At 33.5% G+C, this 23,997-nt stretch overlaps 4 protein-coding genes across 5 annotated transcripts; 3 read left to right on the top strand and 1 right to left on the bottom strand.

The window, feature by feature from the left end:
• Positions 1 to 368: 368 nt before the first annotated feature.
• Positions 369 to 2,944, top strand: OCT59_010525 (uncharacterized protein; the record flags this gene model as incomplete). 2 transcript variants are annotated; one of them, XM_025327929.1, is made up of 9 exons in its annotated part: positions 369 to 382; positions 454 to 513; positions 594 to 1,201; positions 1,264 to 1,320; positions 1,398 to 1,767; positions 1,827 to 1,927; positions 2,011 to 2,101; positions 2,180 to 2,288; positions 2,360 to 2,944. In XM_025327929.1, the coding sequence occupies 9 exons, from the start codon at positions 369 to 371 to the stop codon at positions 2,942 to 2,944; spliced, it is 1,995 nt and encodes a 664-aa protein (XP_025168872.1). The 2 variants fall into 2 exon arrangements, with proteins under 2 accessions (XP_025168872.1, XP_066000654.1); XM_066133074.1 differs by lacking the exons at positions 369 to 382; positions 454 to 513; positions 594 to 1,201; ... (3 more) ...; positions 2,011 to 2,101; positions 2,180 to 2,288 and having other exon boundaries at positions 2,384 to 2,944.
• Positions 2,945 to 5,856: 2,912 nt separating this feature from the next.
• Positions 5,857 to 9,081, bottom strand: OCT59_010524 (uncharacterized protein; the record flags this gene model as incomplete). The annotated part of the gene is made up of 7 exons (XM_066133073.1): positions 5,857 to 6,110; positions 6,274 to 6,441; positions 6,515 to 6,893; positions 6,976 to 7,053; positions 7,121 to 7,541; positions 7,610 to 7,916; positions 8,001 to 9,081. The coding sequence occupies 7 exons, from the start codon at positions 9,079 to 9,081 to the stop codon at positions 5,857 to 5,859; spliced, it is 2,688 nt and encodes an 895-aa protein (XP_066000653.1).
• A 553-nt stretch (positions 9,082 to 9,634) lies between these two features.
• Positions 9,635 to 12,534, top strand: OCT59_010523 (uncharacterized protein). The gene is made up of 11 exons (XM_066133072.1): positions 9,635 to 9,823; positions 10,100 to 10,264; positions 10,337 to 10,369; positions 10,488 to 10,571; positions 10,660 to 10,738; positions 10,819 to 10,861; positions 10,935 to 11,100; positions 11,158 to 11,297; positions 11,363 to 11,848; positions 11,917 to 12,059; positions 12,128 to 12,534. Exons 1-9 carry the CDS (start codon positions 9,761 to 9,763, stop codon positions 11,478 to 11,480), a joined length of 891 nt encoding a protein of 296 aa, XP_066000652.1. The 5' UTR covers positions 9,635 to 9,760; the 3' UTR covers positions 11,481 to 11,848; positions 11,917 to 12,059; positions 12,128 to 12,534.
• Positions 12,535 to 13,950: 1,416 nt separating this feature from the next.
• OCT59_010522 (uncharacterized protein) lies at positions 13,951 to 14,517 on the top strand (the record flags this gene model as incomplete). Its single annotated transcript, XM_025327932.2, has 2 exons — positions 13,951 to 14,138; positions 14,223 to 14,517. 2 exons carry the CDS (start codon positions 13,951 to 13,953, stop codon positions 14,515 to 14,517), a joined length of 483 nt encoding a protein of 160 aa, XP_025168876.2.
• Between the last annotated feature and the right edge of the window lie 9,480 nt (positions 14,518 to 23,997).

Raw genomic sequence — 23,997 nt, 5'->3', positions numbered from 1 at the left:
GATGTCTCGGACTAAAAAAAATACCCATTGAGAATTAACATAAGCAGTGATGTCTCGGACTAAAAAAAATACTCATTGAAAATTAACATAAGCAGTGATGTTCTCCAATTAGTACAAAAATTTGATTAGAAGCTTCCAATCCAAATAAATTTATTATAAAATTATGTTTCCAATCTTTCCAAAAGTGCTTCCAAAAGTGCTTCCAAACTTCCAAGTGTACATCACTGATTATGATAAGGATTACATTAAATATGCGTCGTACAGCGAGATGATGATCGACAGTCGCGAGAAATTTTTTACATAAATATACCCTAAAAAAAATTTTTCATCATTCTCTTTTTTATTTAATCAGGCATTGATTAAATAACATGGCCGACAAAGGGTATTTATAAATTTTTCGTCAAATTGACCAAGGAATTTCCTAAAACTTTTTTTTTATTGAATTTATTCCAGAAGCAAAAAAAATTCATGGTTTTCTAACATATTTTCGCAAATAAGCCCGGATAAAGAAGGGTATTTATAATATACATGATTTTTCGTTGAAATGGATCAAGAAATTTTAAATGCATTTTTTTTTCATTTAATTATTCCAGAACGAAGGAAAAAGGCAGATACATCATTAATGGAAAAACAGGAACCAACAAAGATAAAGATGAAAATACTACCACAACAGCGGAAACAACAGAATCTGGTGTACTTGATCGAACTATGCATGCAGTTGGAAATATAGCTAGTGTAGCTGAAAATGCAGCTGAAAATGCAGCTGAAAATGTAGCTAGTGTGGCTGAAAGTGCAGCTGGAAATATAGCCAATGCGGCTATTGTAGCTGAAGCAGCTGATGCAGTGACTGATATAGTTGAAAATGTTGAAAATGCAGCTATGGAAGTAGCTACAAGTACAGTTAAAAGCATTTCAAATCTTTCTGATATTATTAATGCATTTAGTAAATTAGAATCAACAGTTAAGGATAAATTTAAAGATGAATTAGTTCATCCTGAAATTAAAGAGGATGTAGAAATTAGAAAATCTAATGATTTATGTAAAGAAGAAGAAGATTTTCTGAAAGTGAGGAAAGAATATATAAAAGAAAGTTTTGCAAAATATGTTGGAGTTGATGTTAAAGAAATTGATGTTGATGATATCCCTGTAATTGCGTTTGCTGGAAGTGGTGGCGGATTTAGAGCTATGATTGCCAACACAGGTAAAAGGAAAAAAAGATGTTCTAATGTTTTATTGATTAAGAGTTTAAAAATTTTTATCTAGCTTATATAAGAGCAACGCAAGACTCCGGATTATATGATTGTGGTACTTATTTCGCTGGTAAGTTAATAAACCAGTCCAAAGATCATTAAGTTTATTTTATTCCATTTAATAATCGCACCATTATATTTTTTTAGGAGTAAGTGGATGTTGTTTGAGTTTAGCGCAACAATATTCTTCATTACACGCTACAAAAGACAATCCTATCCAAGATTTATTAGATGATTTTAAAATTCGTTTAACGGATCATATAGCAAATCCATTCGGCTTTTTAAAAGAAATATCAAAAACTTCACAACTTGAAACAGCGATTGAGTTGTCATTTGGTGGATTGGTTGAAAAAGAACATGCAAATTTGAAAGCAAGAGTAATTGATACCTTTGGATCTTTATTAACTGCCAAGCTATTACTTGAGAAAGATCTGGAACCCCAACGTCAGGATTTTAAATTAAGTCAACAAAAACGATTTTTTAAAGATGGCAAGAAAATGATGCCTATATACACTGCGTACGTATTTTTAAGATGGTGTTAAAGGGAAAAGTATCTAAAATTTTAACCTAATTTAGGGTGGAATCACATAAAGCGGAAACAGAGAAAGTGGGATTAAAAAAACATTACGATTGGTATGAATTTACGCCATTTGAAATTGGTAGTGAAGAACATGGTGGTAAGACAACTTTATTTTTGAGCGATAAAAAATTTTGACAATTTTCTACCAACTTATATTTTTCATTTATTTTTTTTTTTTAGCATGGATACCCACGTGGTCTTTTGGACGTGAATTTAAATCCGGAAAGAGTGTTAATCGAGTACCGGAACAAAATATTAGTCAGTTACTTGGGTAAGTATATAAATGTATAAAGGTTAAATTGTTACTTTTTCAATAAATTTATATTTTTCCTCCCCTATTTTTTCATAGAATGTTTGGCTCAGCACCATGTGCACCTTTTAAAGAATATCTTGAAACTTTTAAACAGGTTGCAACTGATGGTTGGGCAAAGGAGAAATTGATTGAATTATATTCTGATGTATGTTTCGTAATAAAAATTCTTTTGTCTTATACGCATAACACATCTAAATCTCTTCTCTCTATTTAAAGTTTTCCGTTCTTGTAGGAGACGATATGAAGGATAAAATTGAAGAAACAAGTATATTTCTGCCAGCAGACAATCATTATCATGGATTTATGGTTAGCAAATTAAGATTTGAATTACTCGATTCTGGAGTATCAAACGACTTGCCATTATATCCATTGGTACATTCAAGTAGAAAAGTGGATGTAATCATAGCATTTGATTCTTCAGGTACAGTAAATAAACACGAAGATTTTGTAAAAAAACAAGAAGAGCTTGCATCACGTAAAGGAATAAAAATCGAAGAACGTGATTTGGAAAGTAAATATTGTGAAATTTATAATTACTTACCAAATGTGGAAAGTGATGGACCCTCCGCCGCTCACCCTTGCACACTTTGCTATATACCTTATTTACCTAATGATAAGGTCAAGAAAAATTTCGCGCCTTGTGTCGAATATTTTATGACTAAGTTTACCTACAATGAAGAGGAAATTGACTTAATGATTAAATTAGCCAAACAAAATTGGTTAGAAGCCGCTGAGGAAAAGGTTAAAAATATTATTATTGAAGCTTGGAAGAAGAAAAGAGATGCTAGGGTTAAGAATTAATAATTATAATTTAACGATACCAATATTGTTTTTTTTTTTGATTTTTTTATTACAATATAATATTATTCATTATCAGTTATTATGTATTAGCATAATATAATAAAATTAATATTATTATTGGATCATAACTACTATAGAATTTAAAACCATTATAGTAGTTAGTTTTAGCAATTTCACTGATTACGTTCCCGAACATAATGTTTCTCGTGATTCGGTTAAATTCGGCTAAATTATCACATGAGATCTTCCACACAGTCACAAAAGATTATATATTTAATTACTACAACTACAATACAGTTGTGACTACGAGTACATGATATCACGTACTCCCACGTAGTCATAGATATCCCGTAGTCATAGACTCATGTAAGCACAATACTGCAAAGCGACTACATTATACGTAAATTTTACTTACAAAAATGTCACGAAAAAATCACGTGACTGTTTTTGTCACATGCGCCACACCCTTCCTTGTTCATAAGTATCTGAGGGACTTTGAATTTTTTCGAGTATAAAATCCTATTTGTCACACATTATTTGTCACATAGTTTAATTTCTTAATCTCTTAATGCCGGCCGTTTCATGACATTTTTGTAGGGTACGCTGAGGTAGTCTATGATTACATAACTACATAAGTACATGATAGGTAATGTAGTCAATTATATTTTTGTGCTCACGTACTCATGTAGTCATGAAAAAAAAATATGATTACATAGTTAGGTAGTATATAATGGTAAAGTAGTTACATGTATTCATAATCAGAAGCATGTTGTAGTTGTAGTAAAAAGCTAACACTGGTCAAAATCATTTCTTTCGGCATTAATACCTTTCGTCAAAAGTTCGTCATCATCATCACGTGATTTGTCACACATTCGGCTAATTACAAAATTTGGAAAAATTTCAGCATAAATCAACTGGTCGATTTTTGGTCGATTTTTGGTTGAGCTGTAACATAAAAAAAACCATAAATCGACCAATACTTCTTTTTTATCGATTTTTATTAATAACAACGATCGACTTAAAACTTTTTTGACAATTTTTAACCGATTTTTTAATTAATTTTAATTAATATCAATAAATAATAATGACATATAAGTAAAATAAGAAAACACTGAAGTTAAAGATTCGTCAAATTTTATTGTAAATCAATTTATTCGTATTATTTATTATTAAATAACCAATTCCATAAAATTCGTTAAACAATTATTGTAAAGAAAAATTCTGTAGCTTTTAGTAAATTACCGAATGTAAAACTTGCGATTTAATGGATTTATCGCTAAATATTCAGTTGCGTTACGGTTAGAAGAAATTTTATATTTAGCGGGCACAAATCGGCAAAGAATGTTGTGTACTGGAATAATACAATCCCTACTTTCAGGAAAAAAATCTGTTTTCCATAATTCAACATTGCATGTTTCCGTTTCTTCAGTATCATCAATACTAAAATGATACAATTTCATGCTTGAAATAATACTGGACTTGTCCAGGATAACGATTGACTTCTCCATCAGTCGTTATGAATTTGGCTAATACATATGAACTTTTTATATGTCGAAATGACAACGCAGAGCCAAACACCTCAGATCCAATATGACATCTTCCAAATTTATCCATTTTTACATGAATAGTTATCGCATTTTGCTCTATAGCATCAGATGGTTTTCGGAAATTATACATTTCATATATAGCAATATAATAATCGATCATTAAATCGAGCATCGATTGTGATAATACTACATTTTCAGAAGTAGGTCTTAACATTTCACCAGGAAACGCTTCGCATCCAGTAACAGTAGATTCCTGGATATTTTTTGAATTTAGCCAAAACCTTTCCATTTCATCTGAAGCGAATTGGTCTATTAGCAAATATATCGTTTTTGATTAAGGAGATGATGCTTTTTGATTATAGAAGTTAGTTGTACAAACTGTTGTATCGTTTTTGATTATTGAAAAAATAAATGTATCATTTTTGATTATTGAAAAAATAAATGTATCATTTTTGATTATTGAAAAAAAAATTCTATCATTTTTGATTATTGAAAAAAAATGTATCATTTTTGATTATTCGATAGTATCATATGGTCACATGCATAAATTCGACATACTGTATCTTGCGTTTGCATATCAGAGACTTTATTTTTAATAACCCACTAAATAATTTCAAATTATTAAACTTATTAATCGTTATTTTTGTTTCCTTACTATTTACTGTTTCTTGTATATTTTTATTAAGCCATTTAAAACAAAGAATTGCCAACATTCATATGTCATAAATTTAATCCTTATTTTCTCAAAATTTGTCTTTATTACAACTAAAAGACAATAGTATTAATCAATCATCTATTTCATTGCTATGCATATAAACTCCAAATTCAATACTATCATTTAAAATTTCTTTCGCATCTTCAAGTGTTATACTATTATTACGGTCCTCTTGAATCAGACGTAATGTTACTTCTGGTACTAGAACTTCGTAAATAAAATCCATAGGGTCTAATGGGTACGTTTTGTCTTTTGTGAGATTATTAGAGTTAACAAACAATTCTATTAAAGTATTAATAATAGTATATAACCCATTAAACCCATAATAACCTGGCTGTAAATTAGTAAAGCTAATTAATAAAATATAAACAAAATTTATATTCAAACAGATAATTACCAACCTGAAAAACTTCAAATCGATTCATGAGCATCATTGGCGCCTTGGCTTTATTATATCCGACTTCTTTATATATTGAAGATGCAATATCCCAATAGTAACTTGAAATATTTCCGTTAATAATTTCAATGAGATCTTTTTCAAATTTGATTATGCGTGATGGAAGTACATTAAAATCGATATATTCAGGATATCCTTTTGATAATCCATGTGAAACAATATTCAATTCACCATGATGCATTATACAAAAAGACTAACGTTCTTCTTCCGTGATTGGCTTGTTTTGTAGATTTTGTAACTGGTCTTTTATCTTTTCTGGTAAAATATCTGGTAGGATATTATCACAATAGGGGCATAAATTGTGAGAATTAGGTACTAAATCAAATTCTAAATCCAAGTTTAAATCATCATTAGATGGCAGTTCTGAAAGATATTGAAATACATTGCGGGGTGGGCTTGGCATTATAAACGATGATGATGATGCAAATGAAGATGTACTTCTTCTATCTATTAAATAAATATAGGTAAAGAAATTAATAATACAGATATTAATGTTATTACGTTAAATATATATCTTTACCAGTACTAATTGAAGATAAATTATCTTCTCATTTTCGTTTAAGATTTCGAATTTGTTTTGTTTTCCTTTGTTGTATAGAAAACGTATTACCAGATTGTGATTGGTTTGGTAAATTTATTCTATGGGACGATCGAGGTTTAGCAGATAATTTAGGAGGTGCGCCTAAATTTGATTTTGTTCTTTCACTTAATTCTGCTGGCCGAAATGGATCTTTAATCTCCTGAGATGACCGTTTAAGTGGATAAAATATTTTATTACCTAATGAGCAAAAGTAAGATTAATATAATAAATAACAATAATAATTTTTAAAAAATTATTTCAAACATCTTACCTTGCATATTATATAATCTAATAATTTCTTGATAAGAATCTTCCATGTCACCTTGATATATTACATTATTTTTTATAGACGCGGGAACTACTCGTTCCTTATTACGAAAATAGAGAACAAGATTTTTCTTTGCTTCGTTTACAACTTCTAGATGTCCTTTTTGTTGTGTTTCTATAAGCAAAGTGGCTGCATGACAGTGCCTACATTTATCACGTAATGAACTATTCCATATGTATTCCCAGCATGTACATTCACCAGTAATAACATTACATATATGAAATCCTTGTTCTAATATTACATTTTCGGATAATAAAGATTTCATAAGAAAATTGATCATATCATTTAATTTTCGTACAATTTCCTCATCTAGATGCAAAGGCTTATCATCATAAGAAGATACGAATAAATCATCAGATTTTTTTTTTAACAAGAAAAGTATTTTGGTCTGATGATATCTTAACCATATTAAGAAGAAAATCTAATCTTCCTTGATTTAATCTTCGAAGTTTATCACAACATATCATATCATCTTTAGTTTGCTATAAATAATTTAAAATAAATTAATTTAATAATATTATTTAAAAATGATAACGAAAAAATTCTTACCTGTTCAATCGTTTGAGTATTGAATAAAGTAACTAAACCAGATTCAAACTTATTTAAATCTTCATGACTTACAATAGTTTCACTTTGAAATTTTATTCCATACATTCGTTCAACAAATGTCAATGGTGTTTGTTTACCACTATATACTGCTTCAATTGTCCTATTGATCCGTTCTGTAAAATTGTTCGTAGTCCATGGAAATCTGTTTGTAATGTTTTTGGAAATATGACCAGCATCAATAAAACTTAATTTCCACTCCGTGCACATCCAATTTTTAGATAAATCATCTATTAATTTATCTTTTTTAGTTTTTTCCAATAGAAGAGTGTTAATAAATTCGATATATTTCTTAGCCATTTCAATGGCAGTTTCTTCAGTTCGACTACGACCTACAATTTTAAACGCTAATGCTATTTGATATCTAAACAATAAAATAATTAATTAGTTATCAATTTTAATAAAAAAAAATTAATATAATATATAACTTACCTGAATTTTGCAGGTATCTGCCATTTATTTAAATTTTCACTAAAAGTTTTCATAATATGAAACCAACATAAAATTGGTTTATGTGAAGCATTTTGGATAGCAAGTTTAGATGGTCTATGCTTATCAATTAAGATATATGGCTTCCAATTATTGTTTTGACATTCACGAACTCGTTGAAATCCGTTTCCAGATAAAAGATTTTCATAGTACCACTTGTGTTCACAGAACTCGTTATCGCATGGGATATTTTTTTTAATAGCGTCAATAGCCAATTTTATAGTATGATGATTTTTCTTATTAAATAGCGCTAATATATATATTTTATTTACAATTTAATAAATTACAATAAATTATATACTAAATAATTTAATATATGTTAAATTTTACTTACCAAATGCAACAGGCAATCCGCAACCAGCACTATTCTCAGTGACAATTGATAATACCGGTGCACGGTCCAAATTTAAATCATATTTACCATCTATTCCGATACAGATTTTACCGTAATCATGAGCATTTTTTAACCAAAACTCATCAGAAATTGTAAGTTGATAATATCGGTCAGGTGAATCAGCTGGTTGATTAATGTCTGCTATTTGATAATATAATATAAAACCTTGAGATTTTAATATATTATTTACTAAACTATCAAGCTGAGTCCAAGGACCAGTATCATCCTTTAATTTCTTATCATCTCTGGCAACAAATTGCCGGAGTTTGTCATTATTACATATTATACGTTGGCTTGCTAATGCATTGTTAATTACTTCTTCTGATGCACCATTAAGTGATGTTAATAATTTCGCTTTTATCCCTTTGGCTGTCCTGTGGTCTGCTCTTCTGCTTAATGCTATCGAATCTCTGACAGAATAAGTTAAATTTATTCTTGAAATTTTAGGAATATTATTATTGTAAAATGTACGATGAGTTCCTTGAATGGTAATTCGCAATGGATTTTCTAATGATAGCCAAGATAACTGACATTCAGAAATAACTCTGACACTACAATGGTGCATATCATTTCCATTTTTCAAATTATTTCGTAAATTATAATTTTCGCAATTTTCATTACATTTTCCAACACTACCACATAATCTTTGACAGTTGCCTCCATCACCTGAACAATACATAACCCAATACCAACATTGTTGGTTTTTGGCTAATCCTAATTCAATTTGAGAAACCAGATCTCTTCCTAAACTGGTTAAAACTAAAACATCATCAATACGATTTGTTGATTTTACCGTTCCAGTTTTAGTTTTCCATGCTAAGTAATCTATTGCCCCTTGTACACGTTCTACCGTTAAGATTCCAGCTTTAACAAGTTTAGGAGTAACTTGTCTACTTTGATTTTTTAAGCGATAATTTTTTAAAAGATTTGCATTTGATATATACCATTCTGCAGCACGACCAAATGGTACATTTACTGAGCCATCATCGTTGTATTTGATTTGATTTTCGTAAGTTTCCATATTATAATATATAGTAATGTTACACAAATTTATAGAAAGAAAATTATTACAAATAATTATCACATAAAAAATATAAACAAGGTTATAAAACGCAAAATATATTATAAAAACTATTATATAATAAAGAAAAAAATATCAAAAGAGAAATCAAAATTTTTGGAAAAGAAAAAGAATTGAACCATTTGTCGTGTGAAAAGTATTATGTGAACGCGTTAAATGTTATACAATGATACATTAACTTGTTAAGTATAAATTAAATAAATAAAACGTGATACTATCGAATAATCAAAAATGATACATTTTTTTTCAATAATCAAAAACGATAGAATTTTTTTTTCAATAATCAAAAATGATACATTTATTTTTTCAATAATCAAAAACGATACAACAGTTTGTACAACTAACTTCTATAATCAAAAAGCATCACCTCCTTAATCAAAAACGATATATTTGCTAAATATTATACTATGATCACGTGATAGGGAATTTTACTAGAACGTACGGGTTCATCAATTACATCATAAAAATGATAATCAATAAAATCATGCCTAACGAAAGAGTTCACGAATACTTCAAGAGAACACCTAAGGACTGGAGTATTGTTGATTTTTTAAACGAATCCATTGAAGAACCTTTCAAACAAAAGATAGATAGATATCTTAAATCTCTCGAGACAATTATGGATAGCGAACAAGGCAAAAGGGCTGATAGAGCAAAGTTTCTCCACGATAATTATAAGAAGGCAAGTAAAGACTTTTTTTTTGAAATGTTGGAATATGTGGCATGGCGAAGGATCTGTTCGATTGTTCGTCATTTAAAACTGTTCGTTGAGCCACAAAACCAGTGATGGGGCGCAGATAACCTGCTCGCTTGTCTGTTGCTAAAAAGACTGTTCGTCTATCCAGCACTGGACCCACTGGGCACAGATGGACTGTTCGTCCGGCTGATGTTCCGGTGAGATAGGAAATATTAGTCGAAAATTAATACTTAATACTAATTTCCAGAATTTTCACGCTAGGAACCTAGACCTGATCGTACCAAAGCAAAAGAATGGGAAGAGAAGCGTATGAAGAAGCAGGTTCATATCCACCAACCAAATCTAAACGCGGGGACTGTAATAAATGAAATAAATGGTGGAACATTTGAAAGTGTAAACAACGAAGTAAAATTTATGTCAAAAAAGGTACGAATGTGTAATTTATGAGAATTGACAGAATTTTGGCTGCCTGATATAATTCTTTCTTCATACATTTAGTCCGATGATGATGATGATTTCCAACCTGTGCCTGTCCGTCAACAAAAGCGAAAAAAAAAATCTATCACTACCAAAGGTTAGGATATAATAATAAAGTTTTTGATATAAAATTTTTTATGCGAGCATTTTCTACTATTTGTTGTGTGGACAGGCCGAAACTACAAAGAATACGCCATCATCACTACCAAAAGCAGTACTAGAAGTATCACCGGGAAGTGGAAATTTTATTCTTAATGTAAGTATTTTTTTTTTCGTATTTTAAAAATGATATCCCAATGTTAATATTCCTCCATCACTTGTTACTCCATGACTCTTATGCACAGGATCAACGACCACAAACTTCCGATCCGTCAGATCTGTATATAGAAGTGGAGGAAAATGCCGGAGATCATTTTGTAGAACGTATAGAAGATCATAAACCAACGTCAAAACATGTCGATCGTGGATCCTCCGGAGTGGTACTAACGTTGGAGAGACATTAGCAAGATATGTGGAAACCATTCCGGAGGCCCAAAAATGTTTAAAGTGAGTTTATTGAATTGTCAAAGGCCAATGGATGTTGATGAATATGTTTAATCATGGGATTTTTCGCTCGTAGTCTCGCTTATTGGAACATACTTGATCTTACTGAGGATGGCCTAATAAGATCTTTTTTTTCAAAGAATGACTGGCAGGAGATAACAGAAAGCTTCGAAAAGGAAGTTACTTTAATCGAATCAGATATACCGGATGTTGTGACATATTTTTTCAATGAAGTAGAGAAGGTTGGTAAGGTTTTCTTGTTATAGCATTTTAAATGTTGCTGACCAATTCATTTTTAGATAACAAAACAAGAAAACGAAAACATTGTTAGGGAAATCGAAAATTTATCTCCGGAATTAATTGAAAAGAATAATCATGTTGAGCTAACAAAAGAGGAGAAAGATATTGTTGATAACATCAGACGTGCTATAATAACATAGTAAGTTAGTCAATGTAGGATTACTTTATATCTTTTGATTATTCATTTTCCAATTCTTGTCACAGTACAGAAAACCTAAAAGGACTCGAACTACCCATCTCAGAGAGCGATTTTGACAATGATTTTCCGAACATGCTGACAAAACGATTCTTAGAAAAACGAGATCTGAAAATGGATGTGTAAATATAGACAGGAATACGGTCTGATCTTCATTTGATTAACCCGTTATTCTTCCAATTTTTGTAGTGGTGAAATCGCCTGCTGGGCTTCTTCTCGACGCAGGAATGAAGGGCGTTTGATTGTCCTTCGCGCACGAATAGGCCAGAAATGTGATTTTCGTGGTACGTTAAAAAACAGTGTTAATAGTCTCGAAGCAATTATTGGGCTCAGAAGTGGGGGTCTACCGATCGCCCATCGCAAAAAGATTTTTGAGGATCGTATTGATCTTTCCGTGGCTATGCGTGACGTTTTATATGATTTTTTCAAGTCTAATTCGCACGCACCTGGAGACGATCTCCACCGCACGTATGTTCTCGGGATCCAATCTTGGGGTAAGCAGACAAATATAATGATTACATTTGAAAATTTTAGTAACTAATATTTTAGTTTTCATGCTAAGGGTGGGTTCACGAAACGTACGGGATGGACTGTAAGGCCACAAACGTATTACGCCTTGGAAGACTTTCCCAGACCAGGTTGCCAAACACCCAAAAATCGCTTGCAATTCTTGAAGGCTTTTATGCGATCATGTCAGATGTCAAGGTACTATATGCTCATTGTCATTGTAGTTGATATTATACAGCATCTCATTATCAGTTCATCTCATTTAGGCCACGTTGAAGGCAATTTGCGATCATACAAACAATGTCTCACTTTCCAATTCACGTGCACATAGAGATCGCAAGAGGAAAAATTCAGCACATGATAAGCAACTTGGATCATTTGGCATACCTTCAGCAAGCCCAAAGAAGAAAAATAAATTGCAAATTGCGTGATAATCTTTAAGTAGAATTATTGTATGATAGTTATCAGTGAAAAGTAATAAATAGATATAATATATAATAGGATGTAATAGAATAATGTAATTATGTATGATGGCCGGATTGATTGCCTATTTCCCGAACTTGTAATTATTTTTTACTTTATTGCTAAACCAATATATTGTGATACGAAGCTTGGTTGATCCAAGATAACGAGATGACCTACTACAACTAATGAATCAAATTTTTTTCTTGGCAAATCACATGATTTTTTTCTAATCGATTGTACACGCGCATATGATTTGATCGGAGTTAATATTTCTAGCAGATACTGACGTGTAAATTTTGAGTATATAGTAAACTATCAATTTTTTCGTACACATGATAGAATAGTTATGTACACATGATTGTTCGTCTAACAATTACACAATTACATAATGATTTATAATTATTTGAATATATGTATATAATAATATCAATAATATTTTATATGATCATCATAACAGATAATCTTTCTCTTTTCTTTAAGGTTACCCCTACGGATAGGGATGGTTAGGTCGGTCCTGGTCCGGTCCTGGTCCTGGGACCTATAAGTCCTATTGAACGGACCTGCGGACCAGGTCCTGTTAGGACCAGTCCTGGACCTGGTCCCAGGACCTGGTCCTGACTAAGTTATTTATAGATTTTATGAATTTTAGTAATAATTAAATACAAAAAAAGTGAGTTGCGATATCGGGATTCACTTTTTTATATTGATTTTATATAAAAAAAGTGAGTTGCGGTATCGGGATTCACTTTTTTATATTGATTTTATATAAAAAAAGTGAGTTGCGGTATCGGGATTCACTTTTTTATATTGATTTTATATAAAAAAAGTGAGTTGCGGTATCGGGATTCACTTTTTTATATTGATTTTATATAAAAAAAGTGAGTTGCGGTATCGCGATTCACTTTTTTATATTGATTTTATATAAAAAAAGTGAGTTGCGGTATCGCGATTCACTTTTTTATATTGATTTTATATAAAAAAAGTGAGTTGCGGTATCGCGATTCACTTTTTTATATTGATTTTAATATAAAAATGTGAATCGCAATATCGCAACTCATTTTTTATATGATTTTAATAATATAAAAATTGTATTGCAATATTGCAGTGCACTTTTTTATAATTTATAATTACTTAAAATCAAATTTACAGCAAATTATACATATATAATTTAAACATATAGATCTCTTATAACCTTATTGGCTAGGACTTTTTAGGACCTGGTCCGCTTCTGGTCCAAAATTTGGACCTAAAGATCTGCAGACCAGGTCCTAGGACCAGGTCTTTAGGTCCAGGACCTAGGACTTTACCATCCCTACCTACGGATACATCAGGAGTAGCGTTCTGCAAATGCCAATGCCAGGCACTGTCTGGTACTTTGCCGGGTACTGATGCTGGTGCCCATCATTTTTTTAATCGGCATCTGATGTGCCTTGCCTGTGCCACGTTAACATTTAGACACGTGCCAAGCTAATATGAATAAGTTAATCACTTAATCACTTTATTTTTTTCTCTTCTAATTTCGTGAATTATCTAATTAAAAAAAAACAAATAAAACTGATTTTTCCTTTATATTTATATTCCACCCTTGCTCATATTTACATTCCTTTGTTATATTTACTTTCTAATGGAAGCTTTGACAACAATATACCCTAACAACATGTCAGAAAATGAAGATAGCATAGCCAATGAAGATAGTATAACACAAACAATCATTAACAATACATACCGTACTAAAGAACATTGGACAGAGGTATTACATGGTAATCAAAATATTTGGCTATATTTACATTGTAATGTCAAACAATATTCAAAGTAATACGAGCAGAACACATTTAAAAAATCATACATTATCATGTTTGAATAACAACATGACAAAGTCTAATTCTATTAAACCAGTCACAAAAGAAGAAGTTCAATTATTGATTTGGTTGTTGGCACTGGGATGCCTTTTAATGTTCTTAATAGTTCGCTATTTCATAGAATGGTTAGCAAACTTCATTGTGTATCAAATTCATACAAAGTTCCTCATCCAACAACAATATCACGTTATCTTTCAGAAAATATTTACGAAACAAGATTTGGATTTATAAAGAATCTTTTAGCAAAAATGCCAGGACGAATTTCATTAACTTGTGATGGGTGGCACTCAACTGCTCATAGGTGTCATTACACTGTTGTTACGGGATCATGAATAAGTGATGATTGGAGAATGGTTAAGACGTAATCCGCCTAAAAACTACAGAAAATTACTATATAAATTCGGAAAAAAAAATTAAAACCAAAAAAAGGCATTATCTTGTGATCTAGTGATTTAATTTTAATGATTCTTTTGCTAATTAGTAGCTAATGGTACCCTCTTCAAAATAAAAAAAAAAGATATTTAAAATTGGACTGATACATCACAAGATAATTGCAACCATAATTTTTTCTGGGCAGCGGAAGATTTATCTGGAACTTCGGAAGATTTACCTGAAAAAAATCATTTTTTGTAATTATATTGTGATATACCAGTCCAATTTTGAATATCTTTTTTTTGTTTTGAGGAGTGCGTGAAAAGCTATAAACTCGAAAAGGATCATCAAAATCCAATCACCGGATCACAAGATAATGCCTTTTTTTGGTTTTAATTTTTTTTCCGAATTTATATAGTAATTTTCTGTAGTTCTTAGACGGATTACGTCTTAATATTATTTTAAATTTCCAAAAATCAGGCCAAACTGCAAAAGATATTACATCAGTAATAATGAATACGTTGAACAATTATGATATTAAGAATAAATTATTTGCACTTACCATGGATAATACCACAACAAATAAAGCAGTTACACAATTGCTCCAAAGAGAGTTGCCTAATGTTAACATAATATTTATAGGATGTATGTGTCATATCTTTAATCTTATTGTAAAAGTAGGATTAATTAAAATAGAACAACTTCAATAAAAAGTGCATAAGGTTGTAAAATATTTAGCTAATTCCTTAGCTAATGGACGACTGGAATTATTGTTGGAATAGATTTCTTGCGACCAATACTTGAAATGATACTCGTTAGAACTCAATACTAGCTATGTTTGAAAGGTATATTTTATTGCATCTAGCAATTAAAGAAATGTGTCTAAAAGAACCATCAATGCCACCTTGTTTAAAAACAGAGGAATTGGCTGAACTTGAATCAATTTGTCAAATTCTCAAACCATTTGAAGATGCCACAGCAGTCCTCTCTAAGGATCAATCAAATCCAATTTCAGATGATTTGACAGTAATATTAGAAATTAAACAGCATATCAGCAAAGCTAGGAGTAATAATTTAATGATAAAAAAATTAAAAAAAAATATTAAGATGTAATAGCAGATCACATTTTAATTGCACATGTTCTTGATCCAAGATATAAGATGAAATATTTGAGGGCAACTATTATTGATGTTGAAGAATATACTGAAAATGAAGCAAATCAATATGTTAATAGTGTTCATGAAAAAATAATTTTATATAGGACAAGATATTCAATATCACTCTCAATCACTTTAACTACAATAGTTAATAATGTTAAAACATTTAGTGAATCATAAAAAGACGTTAAGTTAACACAAATACAATTGACTATGAATTGGAATTATATGAAATGGAACTACTTGAAGAGTTCAAAAATGATAATAATGGAATATTATATTGAAAGTTACTATCAAACTGATTTCCAATTCTTAATAGGATGGCACGTGACTATCTTAATATTCAACCTTTAAGCGTTATTAGTGAAAGAGCATTTTCTAGAGCTGGCTTTATAATTACTAATGACAGAGCAAATCTTAATGAAAAAACAGTTACTTTCACAATACTAATGCATTCATGACTTAAAGAAAATCAAAAAATTTTAGTTCTCTTAACAATGTCGTCGGGCTGGATGTGGAAGGTGCAAGCACCACCCACCTCCGGGTCTACGACCCGTCGCAGTACCTATATGGCCCCTACGGGGCTCAGGAATCCCCATATATCCGCCACAATCTGGGACAACATCTGGAACAAATATATATATCAAATAACTAGAAAACAATAGAAAAGGAAGCAATAACGGATATAATGAGAGGGTTGTCCCGGATGTGGCAGATGTGGCAGATGTTTCAGAAAAATTATGAGAGGACATCCCCCAGAAAAAGTTTTATTTTTACCCCCCAGATCCGCCACATCCGGAACATCTGGAACAAGTCAGGATTCCGTCTAATAATCTGTTGAAAGCAGTGAGATAGCAAACCAGGTAAGTTAGCAGGTAAGCCCCTAGAAGGTCTATAGAGCCAGTAAGACCAATCCCGTCCTGCCCCCGTCAGAAAAAATAAGTAATTGAACAATGGGTATTGGGAATAGAACATATTCAGATAAGTTTAGAAGACAGTACTAATCCGTTTTCCTCTTTTTTGCTTCCTTAAGGCATTTATCAATACACTGTTTACACGCGTCATCAGAATCTAAGATTTTCTGTCCAAGTTTTTTGCATTGCCGATTGTAAACCGTCTGATGTCTCTTAGCAGCGGTTTCTTTCTTTTCTCCTATAGTCTTTTTGATAACCCAGTCTACTCCAGTAAAAGTATTCTTATGCATACCACAAATTGTGCGTCACCATGTAGCCGATAACGCCCATTTGTAGTCATATCTTGTATTTCACTAGCAGTCTCAGTTTCCTTCTTGCACTTTGACAGTAAAATCGTGTCATCTTGAGATTTGAAGTCTGAAATCTTTCCTTTAATTTGTCGTAATATGTCACAATTAGAGAATTACTACAAGTACTACAGTCTATCCAGAAGACTCAGCACGAATTTTAAAAGGTAAGAAAGATTACAACCTATACAAAAAGCCCCTAAAGGAAAAGTCAACAGAACGCCCAAAGGTAATTATATGGAAACCAAATGCAACACATCAGGCAGATCTTGCAGAGATGCCAGTTGGCCCCAAAGGATTCCGCTATTTTCTCGTAGTGGTGGAAGTTGCAGGAAGAGTTGATGCAGAGCGCAGGTAAGACTGCGAAATGGGGGATTCTAAACGGGTTTGTCAAAATCTACAGAAGAAATCGCATTAAGCCACCAACACATCGAATAGAGACGGACTCTGGATCAGAATTCACTAACGACCAGGTACGTGATTTTTTCCTGAACAGCCTAGGTGTAATGATGAGGTTCGGAGAGCCAGGAAGGCATAAACAGCAATCTTATGCTGAAAGAGCTATCCAAGCCATCCAAGAACCCCTTCTTAAATGAATGGTAGCACAGGAGTTGAAAACCGGGGTGACATCCGTGGAATGGTCAGAAGATTTCCATAATATAGTGAGTAAAGTAAATGAACTCTGGCAGAGAAATCCCCCAGACATTCCGACAGGGTCACCCAAAGTGTCAAAAAAGACGGATCTCCTCTTTGAAGGAGCACGTGTCAGAGTCAAGTTAGATGAACCTATTTCTGTACTTGGCCCAACAAACTTCAGGAAAATTCCGTACAGGAGATATAAGATGGAACCCAAACATTCGTGTAATCAAAAAAATGATACTCTCACCCGAACAGCCTCCTACATATCTCCTTAATGGACCACATCGGTCGACATACTGTATCCGATGTGCATATACCCGAAAGGAATTGCAAGTAGTTCCTATTAATGAAAAGCCTCCACCTGACTCTGCTGATAAGAGGACAACCTGAAAGATTTGTTCTCCCTGAGCAGATACTTCGGCATCGCATTAGAAAAGGTCAAGACCAGTATTTGGTTAAGTGGGAGCGCTATCCAGACACTGAGGCTACTTGGGAACCTGCTGACTGGTTGAAGGAGGATGTCCCTGACTTAATTCGCAAATTTTGGGAATAAAAAAAAAATAGAAGAATTAAAGGGTCTTATTTTTTATCCCCTCGATTAGCATCAGGAACTATCGGGATAAAAACATTCTTCCCATCACAGGTAAAGGCTATATGTTCACGTGATTCATGGACATCATAATTGTAACGTTTCAGACACGTTCGGCTTAACCCAATCTCCCTATGCTTGTATCCATCTAAAACTGCAAGATCCTCAGTGATAGCATAATCAGGGGGTAAGTTTGATTGACACTCCCTTTACCATGCCGAATGTCCTACCTGTTCCTGAAGCGCCAGATATGTTGTATGTAATACTCTTGTCGATATCCAACCCTAATTCCTCAGCAGCTTCTCTCGAATAAAAGACACATTAGCACAAGTGTCTGCTAAACACTGAATTGCTATTCCATTAACCTTCCCATCCAGTGCTAAAAGATCTTTAGTATTCTCTAAACGAGCTATGTCAATATCCATAGGATCGTTTACCCTGATATCCTCTTCTTGTTCCTCCTCAACTAGGTCCTCCGGAATCTCTGGGACTTTTCTAGCAGACAATAACTCCTCCTGAAGAATCTCACGGAGTAATTTCCTAAAGTCTGCAGACCTTAACATGGCTTAATAAGTCATTCTTAGTAACGAGCTTTTGCAGGTGTAGACTTACTACCGAATCGACAGGGAATCTTGCAGGGGGTTGCTTTGCCTTTCAATGGCACACTAGAAGAGCTAACTGCTGTCTTATTTGGGGACGACTTAAGAAGTTTTGAGATACTCGAACCTACTTTTTTTTGACCCAACACGAACCATATAGACATCACCATCTTTTTCTCTCAATTCTACCTTTTCACCAAAACTCACAGTATCAATGTCCATAGCATCATCGTTAAGATCAAGGTTTCTCATTGCTCGGGCCAAATCCAGATCATCACGTCTATCTTTAGCCTTCTGAAGTTGATTTGTAAGTATTTTAGACGTCCCACGTTTATATCCCATAATAAGATCAATAGCATTTTGATGATCATCCAAAGTCCATTCAGGAAGCATCAGGGTCCATCACCAACATCACGATCTACATAACCATCATCCCAATCAGTGATCCTGAGATCCCTGAACAACACGTCTCTGTGGTTTTGGTCGAACAGGTTTAATCTGCTGTCTATAGACTGGTGGATTACGAACTGGCCGAGCCTGTAATTGTTTAAATTGCACCTGGAAATTCTTGGTAAGTTCTTCAGCCTGAGCCTTAAGTAACTCTTGTAATTGTTCTTGAGTAACCCAGATGACTTTGATGTCAGTACGACAGGTTCCTGTTTTCCTAATGGAGGTTGAGTTACATCACTGTAATCTGCTCGAAGTCGCCGATTTCTATCTTGTAACCCCAAGCGCATTTCAGCCCTTCTCCGTTCTAAATTTCTCAGATGTTTAACCAAGTCATCAGGATTAAGATTGTGAAACCTTTCTGCTTCAAAAATATTATCAGCCGAAAGACCTCTAAAGAACTGGTCGATAATAAAATCATCAGTTAGTCTTAGTAATTTTCCAGCCCTCTTTACAGTTCTATAAAATGCATCAACTGGCTCATTTTCCTGGTAAAGACTGTTAAAACGGATACGTTTCTTTTCATCTAAAACAGTTGGAAATTGTGTTCTAAGCCAATAAAGCGCCTGATTAGGTTTAATACCTGGAAAAACTATAGGATGATTATTATTAACAGCAACACCAGCATCTGCAGTAGCTGGAGCAGCTCTATCCGTGGGACGAGCACCAGCTCTTTTCCAAGCTTCATCTCCACCCATTAAATCATGAGTAGGAATAAATGCTGCTCTAATAGTTACTAATGCATTAACTGGATCTCTTGAATAGATTTGTGCTTCAGACCCATTTACATAGGTACCTACATTCGGTCCTCCTACACCTTCTGGTATCACTAATGCTACAAAAGCAGCTAAATTAGCTCCACCAGCTGAAGATACCAGAAAGTTCCCAATTTTTTCCTGTAATTTCTCGATCAAACCATTCAGCCGCTTCACCGGCCATGCAGCTTCTAAGTATACCCATAGCTCTTTTCCAAGACTCTGGTGGCCCTCCAGCAGCATATGGGTTAAGATTAATAGTATCAAGATAACCCATATAAAGCCTAACAAATGTATCAATATCATCAGTAGCTTTACCCTCAAAAATCGGCAATCCTATCGCAGTGGTAGCCATATCGTCTCTAGTGGATTGTTTAAAAGAGGTGGAGGAGGGTTCAATTGTCTAATTCGAAACCATTGTACCTGAATTCTAAGAGCAGCTATCTGTTGGAAAAGTCTATTCCTAAGTCTCCCTAATGTCTGAATTCCAAAACGCACCCTATTATTAGCATGTGCTAGCTGTGCATTAACCTGTCCAAGTTGCGCATTAACCAATACAAGTTGTCCTCCAGTCCAAGTAGCCCTCAGCCGCCAATGATTTAGAAGGATATTACCACGATTCACAGCATTTTGAGTCTCATTACGATCCATTACTGCTTGAGTATAATCTGCTTGTAATACATTACGTTCATGTCGTGCCTGATTACGTTCACCTATAGCCCGTCGACGAAGCTCTACCATAGTATCATAATCTTTTTGCAGGTTATGGTTTTCTTCTATGAAATTATCATTGGCAGCACGTATAATAACTAATTGACGTTCTAAATTAGTAAACGTTTCATCAAATGCATTTATCTTACTGCTGTCAAAAACTAACAAATCTTTTGTAATACCAAGTTCTTCATGTTTTGCTTTACGGCGATACATTAATATATTAATAATATGTTTGATTTGATTATTTGCCTCCTGTATCTCTGAATCAACAGTTAAACGACCCCTGGTAGTCAATAAATTTGCATGAGCCTTTAGTATTCTAACTAATTCATCATCGTCTTCTTCATTAGCCAAGTGTGCAGGAGGCGGTCCAGTAGGTTCTGAAGGAGTATAAACTGGAATTGGTGTTGATGTCGACATAATATTTAAACTAAGTAAGAATAAAATTCAAATGGATCTTTATATATACAATTTGGACGAGTACACGACTGACTCAAGACAAGGCAATGAGTTTGCTCCATCATGGCCCTTTCGATTAGCCGTAGCAGGTAGCTCAGACTCAGGTAAGACAACTATGATCATTAACTTGTTAATGGGTGACAAGAAGGCAAAGGAGGATGGTAATCGGTATGTACTATGTGATGCAGTACTTTTAGTTGGCAGATATCTTGACGAGCCGAAGTGGGCATTGTACATGATTTTTTCGAAGAGGAGAAGATCCCATTCACTGCAGTAACCCATAGTGAGATTCCAGAGATTGACTCCTTCGACCCTACTCAAGCTACTGTGGTAATCTTTGAGGATCTGATGGATGCACCTAAAAAAATCCAGGATCTCATCACTGGTTACTTTACACATGACGACACAAAAATATTTCATGTATTTGGCTGAAATCAAAGATTCTTTCGCCATTCCTAAGCGCTATTCCGAGAAAATGTTAACTACATCTCACTGCATGGAGGCTCATGGGAGCCTTACAGATACTAAGAGAATCATTCGCCTATATACAGAAGAATCAGAGTCATTAGCACCAGTAATTGATGATCTTACTTTGCAACGTGAATTTGTAGTGTTTGATCTAGACGGTCTAAAAGTGATCCACTGTCCATTCGAGTAAGATGGGATACTAGTCTCAGTTTGATCACAGAGCAATCTCAGTTCAATCCTAGTTCAATCTCAGTTCAATCTCAGTTTGATCCAAGTTTGAACCCAGTTCGATCTCAGTCTGAACCCAGTTTAATCACAGTTCGATCCAAGTTTATCCCTATGGTCGAAAGCTGTATCTGAAGCAAAAAAGGTGGACACTTGATTGAATTTGCTCAGGTATTTCCATCCCCTAAAGAGCGTCAACATTTACTTGTACCTGGTGTCTTAGCCAAGAATACAGATACCTGGATTAAATTTGTCTTTCGGGAAGCTTATGGACTCTCTGGTAAGACCCTAGGAGCTGACTTTCAGGACTTCTTAGCAAAAGTGCAGGGTAGGACTGCAAAGACTGAAACTCTGAAAACTGAGAATGTAAAGGAGTTATTCTCCCGATATGAAGCCCTGAAGTCTAGTCGCCCTCTGGATAATAAAAAAATAATAGAAGGTATTGAAGTCCTTTTACAGATCTTTTCTAAGAGCCACATGGACCGTCGAGCATTACAAGTAGGGATTAATAGTATCTTGTGAGAATATCAAGTAATTCGTCTGCAGAAGCTCTAAGAATCATAGCACTTTTTTTACGGCCTTCAAAGTCAATCCTTAACATCTTAGCCTTCAACCCTATTGCTCCTAAGGACGCAGAAGCAAAGTTCTTAGTCATTCAATTACTTATATGATTTACATAGTTCTCATAGAATGTATTGAAAGGCTCGTCGATACCATCTGGATATGTATCCCTTAGAAATTGATATAAGGCAATTTCTCCACTATCACAACCTATGGCTATAAGCTGTTCGAGAAGCCACTTCCTAATATCTTCATATGGCTCTCCATCCATAATTTTCATATCCAGTCTTTGTGTAAACAATTGTGTAAAGTCCACATTACTTGCCCGACGAATGATCTGAACTAACTTATCCCTAGCAAGTCCCAAGGCTTGTCAGAGGGCCATTCTCATCACTAATCTTCTTTATAATCTGTCTGTATAATACACTGGATAATCCTCTATGTGCTGTTTTTGGAGTGATTACTCCATAGTTTTGGCACTGGTTTATTACGATTGATGTTGACATGGCTATCTTTCTTTATGTAAAAAAGAATTATTCAAAATTAAGTAACTATTCGGAGCAGTCCTTGCACAACTTGTCCGTTAAGTCACTTGGGACTTACAGGCATGAGACATTCCCTACACAACTCAATATTAAGCTCTGCAAGTCTCGGGGTATGGTCCTCCAAAGTTCGTGGATGACCGGAAGGACCAGAGGAAGGTGTCCCGTTAGTCGTATCTTGCTGTAAGATAAAATCATCATATTCATCTTGGTCAGCCTGAATAGCGGTCCTGATTTGTTGTATATCATTGAAAGTTAACCGCTGCCCATCAAGATTTTCCTCATTATAGCGTGTTTCATTGATGATTTCCTCTATAAGCGCCTCTTCTTCATAATGGACAAGGTAGTAATCCTCAACTACCTCATAGTCACTCTCAATCAGTCTATGATATGTTCTAGTACCATGTCGAACATAACGTCCTGTATCTGTATTTAAATATACAGGTTGCTCTTCAGGTGGAGGTGCAGTTTGTCTACGGACAAGCCTTCCATCAATATAATCATGGGATTCCATAACTATTCGATTAAAGGTATCTCCACCGATAATAATTGGACGTCCAGTTATAGGGTTAGCTATATAAGGGTAAGACATATCTTTTTTTCTGTATGTGTCTACATACCTAATAGTTTTCTTCAATTTATAATAACCAAGTGACATGGTCATCAGTCCTTATCAAGGCAAATATGGCATAGTAGCCTTTATCTTTATTAAATTTATTTATCGAACTTACAAAAATAAAATGAAATTTTCAAAGTACAAAAAAGAAAAATAAAAATTAACTAAAAACAAAACTATATAGTCTCCAAAACAGTAATAAAGCTATAAAATTAATTCGAAAAGGAAAAAATCGCATAACACTAAAACTATCCTGATCCCCCGCCTAAATATATTTCAACCTAAGAAGAGGCAACTATGCAAACAAACCAACGAACAATGCGCCCATTGTTAAAATTGACACACCACCCTGCTAAAGCTGTTAGTAAGTTGCACCGTTAGATGACCCATAAAACCTGAATAGTGATT

The sequence above is a fragment of the Rhizophagus irregularis genome, chromosome 18 (genome assembly GCF_026210795.1).
Source record: "Rhizophagus irregularis chromosome 18, complete sequence".
NCBI lineage: Eukaryota > Fungi > Glomeromycota > Glomeromycetes > Glomerales > Glomeraceae > Rhizophagus > Rhizophagus irregularis.
The sequence above is the reverse complement of the archived record's forward strand: the minus strand, read 5'-3'. Positions and strand labels throughout refer to the sequence as shown.

What these genes read in the sequence shown, in the direction of transcription:
- OCT59_010523 (XM_066133072.1), top strand. Translation starts at nt 9,761, where the DNA reads ATGGATAGCGAACAAGGCAAAAGGGCTGATAGAGCAAAGTTTCTCCAC. An exon ending in TCCACGATAATTATAAGAAG is followed by an intron (nt 9,824 to 10,099) that starts GCAAGTAAAGAC and finishes TTTTCACGCTAG; the next exon opens with GAACCTAGACCTGATCGTAC. An exon ending in TTTTCAATGAAGTAGAGAAG is followed by an intron (nt 11,101 to 11,157) that starts GTTGGTAAGGTT and finishes ATTCATTTTTAG; the next exon opens with ATAACAAAACAAGAAAACGA.